The sequence below is a fragment of the Leishmania infantum genome, chromosome 26, assembly GCF_000002875.2.
Source record: "Leishmania infantum JPCM5 genome chromosome 26".
Taxonomy (NCBI): domain Eukaryota; phylum Euglenozoa; class Kinetoplastea; order Trypanosomatida; family Trypanosomatidae; genus Leishmania; species Leishmania infantum.
Genome location: NC_009410.2, coordinates 978,069 through 994,064, shown reverse-complemented (window position 1 = coordinate 994,064; position 15,996 = coordinate 978,069). Strand labels below are relative to the sequence as shown.

The 15,996-nt window shown below is 60.2% G+C and overlaps 5 protein-coding genes across 5 annotated transcripts; all 5 read right to left on the bottom strand.

Moving 5' to 3' along the window:
- Positions 1-131: 131 nt before the first annotated feature.
- On the bottom strand, positions 132-263 carry LINJ_26_2610 (conserved hypothetical protein; the record flags this gene model as incomplete). Its single annotated transcript, XM_001470553.1, has 1 exon — positions 132-263. The coding sequence occupies one exon, from the start codon at positions 261-263 to the stop codon at positions 132-134; it is 132 nt and encodes a 43-aa protein (XP_001470590.1).
- Positions 264-2,033: 1,770 nt separating this feature from the next.
- On the bottom strand, positions 2,034-3,332 carry LINJ_26_2600 (putative protein kinase; the record flags this gene model as incomplete). Its single annotated transcript, XM_001470552.1, has 1 exon — positions 2,034-3,332. The coding sequence occupies one exon, from the start codon at positions 3,330-3,332 to the stop codon at positions 2,034-2,036; it is 1,299 nt and encodes a 432-aa protein (XP_001470589.1).
- A 2,724-nt stretch (positions 3,333-6,056) lies between these two features.
- LINJ_26_2590 (conserved hypothetical protein) lies at positions 6,057-7,607 on the bottom strand (the record flags this gene model as incomplete). The annotated part of the gene is made up of 1 exon (XM_001470549.1): positions 6,057-7,607. The coding sequence occupies one exon, from the start codon at positions 7,605-7,607 to the stop codon at positions 6,057-6,059; it is 1,551 nt and encodes a 516-aa protein (XP_001470586.1).
- Positions 7,608-10,599: 2,992 nt separating this feature from the next.
- LINJ_26_2580 (conserved hypothetical protein) lies at positions 10,600-10,884 on the bottom strand (the record flags this gene model as incomplete). The annotated part of the gene is made up of 1 exon (XM_001470551.1): positions 10,600-10,884. One exon carries the CDS (start codon positions 10,882-10,884, stop codon positions 10,600-10,602), a length of 285 nt encoding a protein of 94 aa, XP_001470588.1.
- Positions 10,885-12,809: 1,925 nt separating this feature from the next.
- On the bottom strand, positions 12,810-14,897 carry LINJ_26_2570 (conserved hypothetical protein; the record flags this gene model as incomplete). Its single annotated transcript, XM_001470550.1, has 1 exon — positions 12,810-14,897. One exon carries the CDS (start codon positions 14,895-14,897, stop codon positions 12,810-12,812), a length of 2,088 nt encoding a protein of 695 aa, XP_001470587.1.
- Positions 14,898-15,996: the final 1,099 nt, after the last annotated feature.

Genomic DNA, 15,996 nt, shown 5'->3' with positions numbered 1-15,996 from the left:
CTTTGGTGAAGCACAGCCCCTCATCGCCGGACCGCCGCTGATTACACTTCGCGTCGCACCGCACAGCAACGTCAGCACTCGAAAGTGGAAGGACAGCACACATCGCGCGGAGGAAAAGACACATGACCGCATCAATGCCTCTTCTTTCCCTGTTTCGGCTGCCGCTGCTTCTTCGTCTGCTCTGCGCGTTGGCGCCGCTGCTTCAGGCTGGCACTGCCAATGCTGGAGGAAGGTCGCAGCACTCGCGAAGCTGCCTCGCGCATCTTGGTCACATCCTCAGCCTGGACGGCAGACTTGCGATGCAGTCTGTTTGCGTACGCGACTGCCGCCTTCACGTTCGCCTTGCTGTTCTGCTTCTGGCGAAGAAGCAAAATGCGCCTCGAGACGTTCTCCTCCAGCACGACAGGGCTCGCCTCCTTCACCTCCAGCAGGCGCGTCGCTTCGGATTGCAACCGATCCTCTTCATCGTGCGCGAATTTGGCAAGACGCCGCCCCTCTTCAAGAGAGACGGTACGACCTGCCGGGAGCGCCAGGCGTGGCTGCAGCAGCTGCTGGCGATGCACCTGCTTGGCAGCAATGGAAGACATGATGACTAGTAAAGAAGCAAGACAGAGAAAGCTTGCGCGTGTGCTCGACCTTGCGGTCTGACGCGGCGCGGAGTCAAGAAGACGTGCACCCCATCAACAGGATGCAGAAAGGGCGAAAGTGGCGCACATGATGCGAGAGAGAGGAGTAGTGAGGCAAAGAGGGGTAGTAATGCCGCTCTTACATGCTACTCATGATGTGCAGTTGGTGCCGGCGCGTCGTTTCCGATCATCCTCCGTGCGCGCCGCTGTGGGGACATCGTAGCGTCCCGCTTGACGGCAGACAGCCGCACCCCTGCCAGTGATGCCGACACCGCAGGTGTCAAATGGGAGGCAGCTCCCTATTGGCTGTTTGGTTTCTGTCACGAGGCCTGTTGTGCCGCCACCGCCTCCACCGCCTCCACCGCCTCCACCGCTACCACCGTCATCGCCACCGCTTCGTCTTGACTGGGGGGTTGGCCTCGTCTGCAACTCCTCTGCCCTTGTGGGGGTTAGCTTTCACTCTGAAGAGTGAGCGACAGGCGGAAGGAGGGGGGAGGAGGGCGGCAGCCAAGGAATGAAGGGACACGCAGATAGAGGATACAGGAGTAGGGAGCAGAGAGAGAAGCAAAGAAGCGAACAAGAGAAAAGAATAATCATGGCGAGGCAGTGCCAACAAGAAAGAAGACGGAGAGACGGTGGACACTGCGGGCGGGCAACAGGGACGGCATAGAAGGGGTGGGAGAACGAAAGCGTGGTGCACCGCCGTAAAGGGCATGGCTCGAAGAAATGTGTGCATATATAGTTATAGATGTATATGTAGATAGGCACGCGCTGCTCAGCCAGCTTGGGTTACAACGAGAGAACGAGTGGGCGGCGTAGGGAGGCGAGTCAGCAGAGGAGAATAAAAAAAAAACAAAGAGGAATACCGGACGAGAGAAGAAACGGACGTGCGCTGCCCTTCGATGTGTGTCTGCCCGCTCCCATTGACTTGCCGATGCCCCACGTGGGTGCGTGCGTACCACTGCGCGCACACAGGCGCAGACAAGCCTCATATGCAACGCACCAGCACACGGCGGCGACGGAGACATGGGGACTGGAGTCACACAACAAGCAGCAGGCAAGAAGCGAGGAGGAGAGCGGGGAATGAGAGGTGAAGGGTACAAAGGAATGGGGAAGAGATGGAGGGAGGGGGAGGAGGAGGGGGCAAGATTAAGGGCAGACAGGTGAGAGTACAACTCAAACGATAGAGAGAGAGAGACGAGAGGCAAATGGAGGGTAGGCAACAGTGAGCTGAGAATAGAAGATAAAAAATGCTCGTTCCCCACGGACAGCTGCAGATGGCGTGATGGCCGTACGCCAGCACACCTCCGTGCGATCTGCGAAGATGTTGCCCGCACATGCATATGCACCTCTTGTCGGAAAAGCGCGAGGAGCCCACCAGGCAGCGCTGGGGTCCCTCAGCCACCCTTACTCCGCAAGTTGGCGGTAGTCACTCATAACTAAATCGATTACTTCCTGAAAGGGTACCTCTGCATCTGGAAACGCCCAGAGCAGCTCTGCCAAGCCATTCTCGAGATGGTCAGTATTGTCACTGCGGCAGGCGACCAGGACGCGTACTTGGAAGAGAAGCTCGGCATTGTGCGACAGCAGGCGCGTGAGTCTGGCACCCACTGCTGTGCCTTTGCGGACAAGGAACAGACGCTCTAGCCGTTGACGCGCCGTGGCAGCGTCTCCATCCGCATCCGCTGCGGATGCGTGACCGTCGGGCGCGGATGACGCGGCAGGCGGGCGCGGCGGAGACGTCGTCAACGCGTCCTTTTCCGGGTACACCGGAATGGCGTACTTGAGCACGTACGCGGTGATCGGCGAGGTCAGGCGGACAAGAGCGTCGTAGGCGGTGGCCCTGTTTGCCTCGTGCTTCGTAAGACACGCCTCAATCACGTCGGCCAGTGCAGTGCCGTAGACGGAGCTCGTGTACGCACGAAACTGCGGCATCGGATCGCGGTGCAGGACCTCGCGAAACAGCTGCTGGTCTGTCATCATCCGCTTCCAGAACGGACGATGCAGGGAAAGCAGCTCGTAGAACATGGTGCCTGCAGAAAAGATGTCCGTCTTGGTGCTGTACGCCTCGCCAGCGGCGATCTCAGGTGAAATGTACGTCGGCGTCCCCACGCGCGTCTTGACCAGCTGCCGCGTCGCCTCAAGTGAGCGCACAAGACCATAGTCGCCCACCATTGCCTTGTCCGGCACCCCGCTCTTCTGAAGCGTCAGAAACACATTACCCGGCTTGATATCGCGGTGGATAAGTCGGCGTGAGTGGCTGTAGTTGAGGGCAGAGAAGACTTGTGCCATGATGCGCACCGCAACGTCAACAGGGGGAAGGCGGTGAGCCTTGATACACTGCGCAATGAACCCGTGCAGGTCTCCACCTTCGCAGTACTTCATGGCCAGGCAATAGCAGCCGAAGAACTTCCCGCGTGCCGCCTCCACCCAAGCGCCGATATAGGCGACAATGTACGGATGGTCCATTGAGCTCAGCGTCGCCACCTCTCGATTCATGGCGGCAACATCCTCCTCGGTGCAGAGCCCTCGCCGCATCACCTTGACGACGCACTCCGCTGGGAACGTGAAGTTGTGCTTTGGATTCGTTGCCAACTTGGTGCGAACAGCCAAATACACTTCGCCGAAGCCACCGCTGCCGATGAGGCGGTCGAGGTGAAGCTCGCGGCCGATGATCTTCGGCGGATCCGTGACAGGGGTCGCCATACCTGCACCGTGCTGATGCAGGCAACCCTTTGACGTTGATTTCTTCTGTGAGCGAAGATGCTCCACGGCTGAAGCCCTCTCGCACCCGACACGTTGACGGCGGAAATGGCGGAGAGGTAAAAGCGCAAGGAAATCGTTAAACCAAAAGAAGAAAGGCGGCTGTGAGAGAAGCCCCCGCCCTGGTCTATGTGTGTGTGTGTGTGTGTATGTGCGTGTTGCAGGCACGTGTGAACGCGTCGCATTGGTATGAGAGGCGGAGGAAGAGACAGAGGGTAGCGGTGATGAAGGCCACAGCATAGTTTTGCGTGCGCCGCAGACGGGGATAGAGGGCAGGGGGGTGAAGAAGAGATTTACTCCCGGCATGCGAAGGAGGCTGCTCGGCAGCAGCGGTGCATCTACCCCTACTCTTTCTATCTCGATGAAGTGAGCGACAAGGGCTCTGCAAGCAAAGCCGTTGAAGATGCGCCTCTATGAAGTGCACGTCGCGTTTGTGTCAGCGCACCATCGCCGGCTCTCCTCACTCTCCTTCCACTTTCTATTTCTTTACGTGTCCATCCATCTATATATGCGTGAGCTCGGGTGAAGGAGAGCACGCCTCCGCTAATCTCCCCCTCATCCGTGTAAAGGTGGCGTGTGCCGATGCTTCCGTGGACGTCAGGGTGCCTGCCTGCTCCATCGCTTCCTCCTCCACGATGCTCGCCATCCATTGATTAGGTAGCCGTGGACTGAGTACGCCGTGGCACACGCAAGGCACAAGCACAGAAGCGATGGCCATTCACTCAGCAGAGAAAGAAAGAAAATATCTATGAAGAGAGGCCCATGCAAATCCTGTAGCTTTTCGCGCTCTCCCGACTCACGCGTTCTCCCTCTCGCTCTGGCCACTTCCCCTCCCCCCCCACCCGCAAGCCTTATCGCAATCCTTTTCGACGGAGCTGTGTGTACAACGACCACTTCACATGGAATGCTTTCTGTTCATTCCTTTGCACCGATCGCACAGAGGAGGCAGTGGCAGCGAGATACAAGCCAAGAATCGACAGAGGGAAGCATCGCGACAGGGGGTGAAATTACGCCAGGTACGCTTATCTTCGATACCGCTATTCGGGTGTGCAGGAGGGGAGCAAGACAAGCGTAGGCACACACAACTTTACTGGATTCCTGAGCCGGTCTAGGCAGCTCTGACACGGCAGAAATTCTCCTCTTTATCGCTCTATCGGTTGCTAGTGACTTCTATGAAAGGCATCTACCCACACTCTCCCACATCCATGCCGGCAGGCACCGTATACAACCTCGTCAGTGCCCTCACCCACACGCCATTCACTCCACGCAGATAGGCCGCTCACCGACATTCGACCACATACAACAACAGCCCTGAAATGCCATGTTTGTCTACAGCGTGCCGTTATGAACAACAAGTCCGCAAGCGTACGCGCGCACAACCACAGCTCACCACACCTCTGTCGCACCGCGGCCCCATCCGGGTCGTCAAGGACGAGCCGGCCTGTCGTCGAACTGGGTCACGCGTCTAACAGACTCTGCTCGTCCCTCCTCGCCCCCTCCTTGCATACCTGCCGCGCGGTCGGCGCCACACGGACCTCAGGGGGGGGGGGGCACATGCCTTGGATCCAAGCCAGCCGCGTCCAGCCCCCTGCTCCGCGGCGGAAGCAGCGGCGTCTATATCGTGTGGCCAAACAGGCGGTGGTCTAGCCGCGTGCCGGACGGGCCCGAGAAGGAAGCTCGTCAGCTGCAGGCCACGGCCCTCTGAGGGCCTGCACACGCTGCCTGTGTGCCGTGCTTCTCCCTCCGCGGCTTCCAGCCACGGCAGACAAACAGTACCCTGCGGCAACTCTCCACGTCGGAGTCTGCAGGACCCGACGGTGCAGTTCGGGGCGCTCTCGTCGGGCTTCCCGCGCATGTCGCACGCACGCACTCTTGGGGGCTGGTTCATATGCACCCCCTCGCGTCTCTTGCGTCTATCACGCGTGCGCCCCTCCCCTCTGCATGCCGTGCTTCGATGCGATGCACCATGCAAGCTGTGGTCGGCGGCGCCTGCGCAGAGACAGCCCCTGGCACGCCCTCCCCTGAGGGGTCGTACAGGGAGGCAGCGCTGGACACTCGGCGGGGCAGGCGCACGCGCCGCGAGTGAGACGAGGCGCGCTCTCAGCCTCGACCCATCCGCCAACCTCGCCTCGCATGCCGGGCACAACGCCAGGCCGGACCCCCTCACAGCAAGCACAGGCGGGGGCGGGGGAGGGGCACGCCACAACGCGAGCGCAGTGACAGGCAGCACACCGTCTTCACGCCACGCTGCCGCTGCGAGTCACCCGTCCTCTTCGAAAACGCGAAAGCAGTTGCCTGCGTACACGCACACACAGACGCAGACGGGAAGAGAGAGATAGAAGGGGGAGAGGGCTGTGCGCGCAACTTCGCGGTGCTCACTCACTTGCAAAGTCGGACATGCAAACCAGCGCAAGAGGGCAGGGGGACATGCGCCGCCATGAGTGGTGGTGTACGCTGCACCACGTGGAGAGCACCCGAGGAGGACGAGAAGAGATCCTCCGCGAACGTGAGAGGAACGCACACGCACTCAAGCAAGGGAAACAAAGTACGAAAGCAAAAGAATATACGCGGATATGGGCACACAAAGAAGCACAGACACCAAAGCAGGTGCGCACACGCGTGCGCAGGTAACAAAAGGTAAGGAGTGTGCGAAGGGCACAAACCCATCTAGATGAGGTTCAGGTTCGCGGCTATATTTTGGTGCATTACCACGGTGGGCTGGCTCGCAATCTTCGTCGTTGGCGAGTCAGTGAGGGAGCCTGGTGACACGAACCCTTCGCACTTCTCGGTGCCGCAGTTGCACTGGAACCCAGGCATGGTGGAGTCCATGAACTGCCGGTAGTCCATTGTCAGCTCCTCGCCTTTTGGAATGTTGCGCAGCGCCACGACGTCAAGCGACCGCATCGGCGCAAAGGACATGTTGGGCTCGCAGGAGTGGTTGAAGGCACGCCACTGGGCTGGGTCGTGGTCCCACAGCGCGTAGTAGTGCCCGTCGCGCCCGACTGGCCAGGCGTTGTGCTGGAAGTCCACGTAGTCCGCCTTTGAAAAGTGCTGTCGCGCGTACGGCTTTGTGCACAGCCGCACGGGACGGCACTCGTCCTGGAAGATGATCGTGCCAACGCTGATGTCCTCCGCCGCGCGCAGGTGGTAACCGCGCACCGGGTCAAATCGACGGACGTACAAGAGCCGCTGCTGCTGGCAGCGGGTAATCGCCTCACGGATCTGCAGCATGGCAAACTCGCGCTGCTGAAAGCCCTTGTTGAGTCGCAATATCCAATCTGCCGACCCCTCCTGGCCGTACGGGTACATGATGCCGCAGTTGGGGTTGATCTCGAGAAAGACAACTCTGTTGTTGTTCTGGCGGTCAATGCGGACGTCGATGCGGCCGTAACCGATGCCGCCCATCATGCGCTTGAAGGCGGAGCGGGCGATGTCGATCATGTTCTGCAACGCCGGATCCTCCTGGGGCACCTGCGTCCACTGCATCCCCTCGTACGAGGCCCACTTGAGCTGAAAGTGCTTGAAGTCCTCGCCTTCAGGGAACGCGACCTGCACCGGCGGGAACACCCGCACCCCCTCCGGCTGGGTAGAGTCGCTGCAGGCGAGAATCGTCGCCTCGTCGCCGCTGACAAACTCCTCGACCAGCGCAAACTGGTATTCTGCCATGAAACGTGTCGCCCGGTCCACCAGCTGCGCCATGTCGTGCACTTTGCAGCTCTTGTCCATCCCGACACTGCTGTAGCCGGAGATGTGCTTGATGATGCAAGGGAACTGAAGATCACCGCACAGCCTCTCGATGTCAGCGCCCGGCTCCAGCACGACGTAGTTGGCGGTCGCGATGTTGTAGTAGTACGCCACCAGCTTCATATCCGGCTTCGACATCTCGTAGTACTTGGATATGGCCCCGGTGTACGGTACCTTAAACTCCTCCAGCGCCTCCACCACCTCAACGCCGGCGCGGTCCTCATCCTTAGCGCCATCGCACTGGTTGTAGAAGACGTCGAACTTGCCGGACATGACGAGCTGCCGTATCTGGCGGTACGTGGTTGCCTTCTTGATCAGCTCGAGGTGGAATGTGCACTGCGCATCCTCGGAGCAGAAGTAGTTCTGCGGGGTCTGTATCAGATCGCCTTCGTAAGCCCTCAGTTCGCTGTCAGAGCCCTCGTAGGAGCACGCCAGCACGCACACACGGATCGGCTTCGCAAGCGCATCCGTCATTTTGCCTGGTGTCGCACAGCCCTCCTGTTGAGAGGGCAGAAACGAGGCAGAATCGAGAACGACGGGGAAGAGCGGGTCTTTGGCGGATGCCAGCACGTGTGTACAGCAGTGGCAGATGTGGAGTGAAGAGCGCGTGTGTGGAGCGTGGGCGTGCGCGGTGGAACAGCTGAGCGGTGAATGCGATTTTAATGCGCTCCAGCGACAGCACGGGCGCCAAGAGAGGAGTACAGCGCTACGAAAACATGTGAACCAGAGGACAGCAGTGTGGAAAGAGACAGCGGTTGTGTTGGCAGCAAGAAAAAGCAGGGGCGAGTGCGTGCACGCGTCGCCACCGCCGCGCGCGCACAAAAACACAGACTGAGAGAAACACATGCAATGCTCTGCTTGAACGATGAGAGAACAGGCTCAGCAGCCAGCCTTCTGGCGACGGCTGCAGTGGTGTTCCCGCCAACCGATAGGGCCGTCGGGGAAGAGGGGGGGATGAGCCGGCCGCACGTCTCTTGCATCCAACATGCGGAGAGCTGCACGCGCACGCACTCGATGGAAGGGAGCACTGCAATACCAGCACAGGGGGAGGAAGGGGCACACAAAGACATCTTTCCAAGAGCGAGCGACGCACTGCGCTTCATTCCTTAAGATGAGACGCTGCGGAGCATGAAGGAAATAAAAGCAAGATGAGAGCGGTGCCACAACGGCGTTGCAGTCGACATAGACAGACCGACAGAGCAAGCCGGAGGGGGACACTGACTGTGCCATGCTAACGATCCGGTGTGTTCCCTTAGAGAGCCATGCGCACGCTATTTAATGCATCGCTACCTGGCACACCTCCCTGCCCTCCCCCCTCCCTCGCTCTCGTGGGCCTGCCCAGTTCGTGGGAATGTGATTCTCCGCATTGTCTGCGCATCAGATGAACGGCTGTGGCTGTGGCGGCGCGAGCCTTTCCCAAGGCTCAGGTACGGAGGGAAGCGCGAGGTGCGAAGAAGCAGAATCCGCCAGAGACGCCACGGTGACGAGGCTGTGATGTCAAATGTCAAGGAACACACATATACACACATCGCCACACCGACGGACAGCATCACGCCCTCGACACGGCGGCGCTCTTCTACTTTTCCTCGGTCGATACGCACGGCATGACAGTGAGAAACGCGAGCGTGTGCACGCGACATCCATTGCACGCTACGCTCCCTTCTTCGCCTTTGAGCAGGATCGCGCCGAAACATGATCACTGCTGGCCGCTTCGCCGCCGTCTTGTGCGCCCGTTACTTCCTCAGGAGACTGACGAGTTGGTCGGATAATGCGACGCATTGGCAGAAAGACATGGGCAATAAGGTAGTGCAGCATAACGATGAACACGACACCAGGGATGACGTACTCACGCAAGCACATCATCCAGTATGGTTCGCCTTCGTACACAAGGGTCGAGGTGCGCGGCGGCATGGCAAGGCGGAGCGCACTGCGCACAGTATGTGAGTTCCAAAAACTAAGCTGATGAAAGGAACACAAGAAGCGCTACCGTGCTCGCACTGTCAGGCCTCGTGGATGTGAGTACACGTGCGGTGAGGTCCCTGAGGAGATGCAAGCACGGTGCGGGTGATGTCGTGGTTATCGGTGACGGTGGAGAGAGACATGGGAGGCTGTCAAATAAGGGCGGTTCAAGGTGGTGGACCCGCAGAGGGCCGACGACGCTCTCCAGGTGAGAGAGTGTTCAAAAAGGTCGGTTGTGTCGTCCGCAGAGCTTTCACATCGGTTCATGCGCCGTGAATACATGATCTTTACAGGTTTTCCTCCGCTGTGTGCTGAACAGGCGCAGCCCTTCCACTCTTGCGCATTATGTTTATATACATATAGGTGTGTGTGTGTGTGTGTGTGTATGTGTGTTTCGTCTGCATCCTTGCGCGCTGACAAGCACTGACAAAGTAAGAGAAAAATAGCGTCAACGGAAAGACCATATGCACAGGTTTGTCGTGTGAGCTTCCGTATACGCGCGTGGGTGCGAGCCTGATGCGCCTTTCCGAGCACGGTGGCATCCGAAACGCCAAGAGGCGTGCGCCACGTAAGTGTGTCCTTGCACCCCCACCACCACCAGATTCGCAGAGGAGCACACCTCCGTCGCGCTTCTACCAGGGCTGGTGGTGCTTGTACGTCTCAGCACACGCCGGCTTCCATGAGCGCGCACATACACAGAGAAACTAGAAATATATACAAAACAAGCTAGACAAAGAAAGATAGACGCGCGCAGCCACCGTCGTTGGCAAGACAGACAGAACGCTAGCAAAGTAGTGGTGAAGAGAAACGCGAAGCAGACACACACGCGCGGCAGGCAACGTTGATGGTGGAGCGAGGCAAAGGTGGGAAGGGCTCGGACTTAGAAAGGGAATGAGAGCAAAACCTGTGTAAGACTTCGGCTGCAGCCCTCACCGCCTTCACAGATGCACGGATGCACAGAAAAGAGAAGCAGGATAGCATAAAATGCTGCCGCGCAGCCAAAGACGCGAACTGCGCGCGTGTATCGCCGCATCGTGCCCTGTAAGGAGCACAAAACGACACGCGCGACTTTGGAAGAGAAAGCAAGAGAGAAAGCAGGAAGAGCACCCTGCGATAGCCGCATCCAGACGCCGACTCTTTCCTGTCCCGATGCCCCTCTCGCACCTGGCTCTCCGCTCACAGCCGCGGGGAGTGCGCCACGCGCCCACCTACTACCATAGCCGCCCCTAGAAGGCATACAGACAGTGTTCACCACCGGCACACACCCGCATGCAAAGGCAAGATAAAGACCGCACCGTCGTGCTAAAGTGGGCCTTCGCCACAACACCGAATTCCTTCGGCGGGTGATGCTATGAAGAGGAAGCGCGCAGCTTCGTGGCGAAGTGCCACCGCTCCTCAGGCACTCATTTCACACACACAGGCACGCACTCACAGCTTTTCAGGTCTTGATTGGCCTTCGCCTTATCAGTTCGTTTTCTCCCGCTGCGCCACAGCCGGCGGCGGCCTTTCAGCTCTGGTGGAGGTAGTTGGGGACGTAATCGCCGATGATCGCGACAGCGAACTCGGTGCGGGCACTCTTGTCCGACTTGAGCTTCACGACAACCTCCGTCTTCCTCGGATTCTTCGCGAGCACCTCGTGGACCTCGCGCAGGATCCACTTGCGCAGTGGCAGACCGTCCTCCTGCGGATTGTCATTGACGCCGTCAAACTGGTTGAGCAGGTAGACGTCGTCCATGTACGACGGCTTCATAATGCTCTCGCGCGGAATCTCAACCTTGACGGTCGTAACCATTTTCACTGGCGAAAAAAAGAGAAGCGGGCGAGTTGCCGCCAACGTGCGCGAATGGCGGGGGGGGGGGGGTACACGGGAGAGAACACGCGACAGCCGAACGCCGCCCTTTCAGGGTGTTATCGCGCTTTTTTTGAGTGCAGACGGGGTCGTCACGCGTGTGCAATGATGTGTGCGTGCGCGCGTGGTAGAGCCTTGACGAGAGTGTACGACAGCTGACGACGACGAGGACGAAGGAGAGAAAGAGAAAGAAATCGGAAAGGGTGAGAGGTGGAAGTGAAGCAAAAAGCGGCGAATGAGGAGAGCAGTGCTGTGGCCGCGGTCGTCGTTGTTGGTAAAGCGTTCGAAGGAGTGGCAGCGGCGACAGAAGAAGAGGAAGAGAGAGAGAGCGTCGATCTGTATGGACGCATCCGTGTGAAGGTGGCGATGGAGAGCAGGGCGCCAGCGGCAAGACGAAAAGGGAGGCATGATGTGTCGGTGAGAAGTGGAGCAGCAAGGCAGGAGACGCGGAGTTCGCAGAGGAGGGAAGAGGCGGTGGCGGGCGAGGCACAGAGGACGGGGAGAGAGGGGCAAGACACGGTATCACGCATGGAGGTAAGGCGGCGGGTGAAGCGGAAGAGAAGAGGAGGATGAGGCGCGCACGCGCCGTTTACGTTCCCTTCTCCATTCTTTTGCATAATCAGCTTTGCTTTCATTTGATGTGCGCGCGTGTGTGTGTCTCGCCGCCGCGCTCGTTCAGTGGCGCGCACCACACCCGACGGGGTTGGGCTTGCGTGTGGTGCGCAAGAGCCATGCGAGAGTGCAGAGAAGAGAGGCAAAAAGCCGAGCCCACGGCTCCTCGGTGGTGGTGGGGGGGGGGGCACGAAAGCACGCCAACGCAGACGCATGCACGCGCACTTCGACAGCCTCTCACCAACTGCTTCATGCCGCTGGAGCAACCGGTTCAGTGGTATTGTGCAACTTCCGACATTGATTCACACGCGCCGGCCACGACGCCACTGTCCCGCAGCATCTGCTGTGTGGTGGTCTCACGAGAAGCTGCTGCTGCCAGGTCTGCTCCGCTGCTCGCAAGAGCACGCAGCATCTCGTGAGAGCCATTAGATGGCACCTGTGAAGCACAAAGGTGCAGAAAGAAGCCGCCGTCGCGGTCGCCGTTTTACACCGGTTGCCTTCCCTGCGCACGCAGCAGTGCCACCGTCACCGCCGCGCCGGCTCACATCCTCCAGCTGCATCTGAAGCGTTTCGGCACCTGCATGCGTCGCCTGTGTCGCCGCTGCGCGCTGCAGCTCTCGAGAAAACGCAAAAACCGCGCAGCGAGAGGTCGGCAGAGACACACAGAATAAGCGGCTGGGTGCCGACGAAGTCTGCCGGGGACGCCAGAAGCCAGTGTCTGCCTAGCAACTGCGCCTCCTGCGGCAGCACACATAGCTCACAAATGATGTTGAACGATGGCTAGCGTTTTCCGGCTCTGCGAACAGCTCAGAGGGATGTATCCGCTGCTCCATCACGGCGATGGGGGGCACAGCGGGGACTGGGATCGGAAGGAGCAAAGGAAGTGAACAAAACCTCAGGATGTGAGAGAAGTCACGTCTGCGTGCCGTTACCAACAGCAGCGAAGCAGGAAGCGATGGACGCGAGATGTGCGACGATGGAACGTCGCCACTGGCGTGCTCCTCTGCAGTTTGTCGACTACCACAACGGGAAGAACGCAAAGCCGGCAAAGCAAATGTGAGCCGGGGTAAACGGCCGCACGAGCCGCCCAGAGCAACGGGCACACACGAGAAGGAAAGAGAAGAGCCCCTGCGCCCCCCACACACACACGCAAGCACATGTGCGCGCACACGCACATGCACCCCTGCGCATTTGCTGCCCTTGCCTCTATGCGTAACAGCAGCCCCGCTCGAGCACGCCGCACCCATGGTACATTATCATGTGAAAATCGTCTCGAGGCAGCCACTCGAGCGTATGCGTCGATGTCCATCCCGCTCCAACGCCTTTGCACGCAGCTGCGCACTGCCGTCAACGAGGACGCTCTGGACATGCTCCTCCGTGAGGGAGAGGGCCTGCGCGACGAGGTCGATCAGCCGCGGGGTCACGGCGCTGGCCAAGCCACACGACAGCTCTCGCATCGCGTCCAGTGCCAACTGCTGCCGCTCGCGTGCACGCGGTGCGTGCAACGCTTGGTGGAGCAGCAGCTCCGCGACGATACCGAGGGATACTGTGTCACCCGTGCCCGCGTACACCTCCCGGACGGTGCGCACGGCGAATGCCAAAAAGTCAATCGTCCTCGCCCGCTCCTGTGCCTCCCGCTCCTCATCCAGGAGGAATTTGTCACTCTCCCCCTCCTCGCCAGTTGCAGCGCGGGAGCAGCGTAGCAGCGTCTGCGCGAACATGTGGCGCACCTGGCGCAGCGGGATGGGGAGGTCCGTCACGCGAGCTGGCGGGCGCTGCGTCACCTGCCGCTGGTAAATGGAAAGGGCGCACTCCCAGCTCTGTGTGGTGAGAAGTGAGTAAACCTCGGTATCGTCAAGCCACTGGCACTCGCAGGAGTCGCGCCCAAACACAGAGACCAGGTACGCGCGCAACTCGGTGACCAGCGAACAGGGAGCCGACGCAGAAGCGGACACTTTCGCGGCGTTAACGCTGCTTGCCGCGATGAGGTGACAGCAGCGAAACACTGTCTGCAGCTCTGCCTTTCTCACCGGCGGCTGCTGCGGCCACGGGTTGCTGTCGTACATCCGCAGCAGTCTCTGTGCGATCCTCCACTTCGCCGCCTGCTTCGTGTGCACGCGCTGGCTCGACAGGAGCTGCAGGCACACCACGCAGCACGGCCGATCCAGTCCTTTGCCATCCATCACAAGCCCCTCCACTTGCGTCCCGATATGGGCCGACAGGTGCTCCACATTTCGAAGCGACTGCAAGTACGCCAGCAGCGCCTCAGGGTGAGCACTGCGCAACGTGTACAACGCACTGAAGGTCTCATACAGGGCGCTGGCATGGGCCGCGTTGTGCGCGGCGTTGCACGATGCCATCGCAAACAGAAAGGATTCGGCGGTCGGCACCAACAGACGATGCGAAGTGGCGGCCAATGTGACGTCCATGTCACTGAGAAGTTGCAAGGCCGCCTCCCACCGCCCTGCTGCTCCAGCTGCCTTGATGAGAGCCTCGGTGAAGCGGCACCCGGCGTCGCCCATCACCTGCGCGTCTGGCACACGCTCACGGATGCGCACCAGGGCATTCCACATGCAATCGCGATCGGTGGGGGACAAGGAGTTGTGCGGTTTCACAAAACTCTCCCCACTGCGCCAAACGGCGTCTAAGGCGGCTGTGTGGGCATCCAGCGGTACATCGTAGCCGCTTTCCAGCAGTCTGTCGTACAACTCCAGCGCCATCTCCCACGGGCGCGAGCCAAGGGCGTTCGTCTTGTACCCGGTCATGAGCCCCATCAAACGTGCCGTCATGTCAGCAGGTGGGTCGACGCGTGTCACCTCCTTTGCGTACGTGTGCACCTGCAGCGCGGTGGACCACGACACGTCGAGGTGAACGAGCTCGACAAGGGCGTCGCACGACACGGGCAGCGCACTCGCCACGGCGGCACCTTTGCGCATCTGGTGTTCCGTGAGGGCGACAACTGTGTTGTCTGCGCCCTCCAGCGTCAAACCGAGCTGCTCCTGAAAGGACGTGCCCCTCACAGAGTACCGCTCAAGGCGGCGCGCCTGATAGAGAGCGAAGGCCCGCGCCTCTGCCGGCTCCACGTTGTTCCATGGGCTTTCGCCTGCGACTCCGACGGCGTCCGCGAGCGCCACCGTGTAGGTCTTTGCGCCCATCTGCGCAGCTACGTGGTGCCGCAACATTGTGCTGGTGAACTCGGAAATGGTAGCTGGCGTCAGCGCCTCGTGATGCGAGCGAGCGACGAGGAAAAACGCCTCCGCTGCCTCCGCCTTGCTCGTGGAGCAGCGCAGATACTCGGCGAGGCGACGCTGCAGCGGCGGAGACGACCGGGCTCTATCCCGCATCTGATACGCATGCTGAAGGGTTTTACCCATACCTACTTCCGCGTTCTCCCGACTCGATGCCAGCGCAGAAGACCAGCTTGTCGACGTGTCCAACGGCGACGCTGATGTCACCTGGTAGTGCGGACGTAACGCGCGATCCGCCTGCGTGCAGCTTGCGGCTCCCACAGCCGCTGCCGCGCCTGACGCACGCGCCATTTGTGACTGCCGCTGCCACCGCTGCAACTGCGCGCGGCGACGCAAAGCCTTTGACACCGTTTCCAGTGAGCGGGTGCCAGGCATCGTGTCATGCTAAAGCTGGATGAGTCAAAAAAAAAAACAGCGGGCAACAAAAGAGTGCATCATCCGAAAGTCCGCTAGAGGCAGGCAAGGCATACCAAATCCATGAGAACCCCCAACCGTCATTTGCATAGAGGAGCGCCGTGGCAGCACTGGTGAATCCAGCGCAACCTTGCGGCTGCACAACACAACCTCGTCGAGAGTTGTGCAGCTGGAGACGACGCCACCGCAAGTTCACACCGTCGTTCCAGAATATTCTTTTTACGAGTCGTTCGCAGCAACAAGTCCGCAAGCGTACGCGCGCACAACCACAGCTCACCACACCTCTGTCGCACCGCGGCCCCATCCGGGTCGTCAAGGGCGAGCCGGCCTGTCGTCGAACTGGGTCACGCGTCTAACAGACTCTGCCCGTCCCTCCTCGCCCCCTCCTTGCATACCTGCCGCGCGGTCGGCGCCACACGGACCTCAGGGGGGGGGGGGCGCATGCCTTGGATCCAAGCCAGCCGCGTCCAGCCCCCTGCTCCGCGGCGGAAGCAGCGGCGTCTATATCGTGTGGCCAAACAGGCGGTGGTCTAGCCGCGTGCCGGACGGGCCCGAGAAGGAAGCTCGTCAGCTGCAGGCCACGGCCCTCTGAGGGCCTGCACACGCTGCCTGTGTGCCGTGCTTCTCCCTCCGCGGCTTCCAGCCACGGCAGACAAACAGTACCCTGCGGCAACTCTCCACGTCGGAGTCTGCAGGACCCGACGGTGCAGTTCGGGGCGCTCTCGTCGGGCTTCCCGCGCATGTCGCACGCACGCACTCTTGGGGGCTGGTTCATATGCAC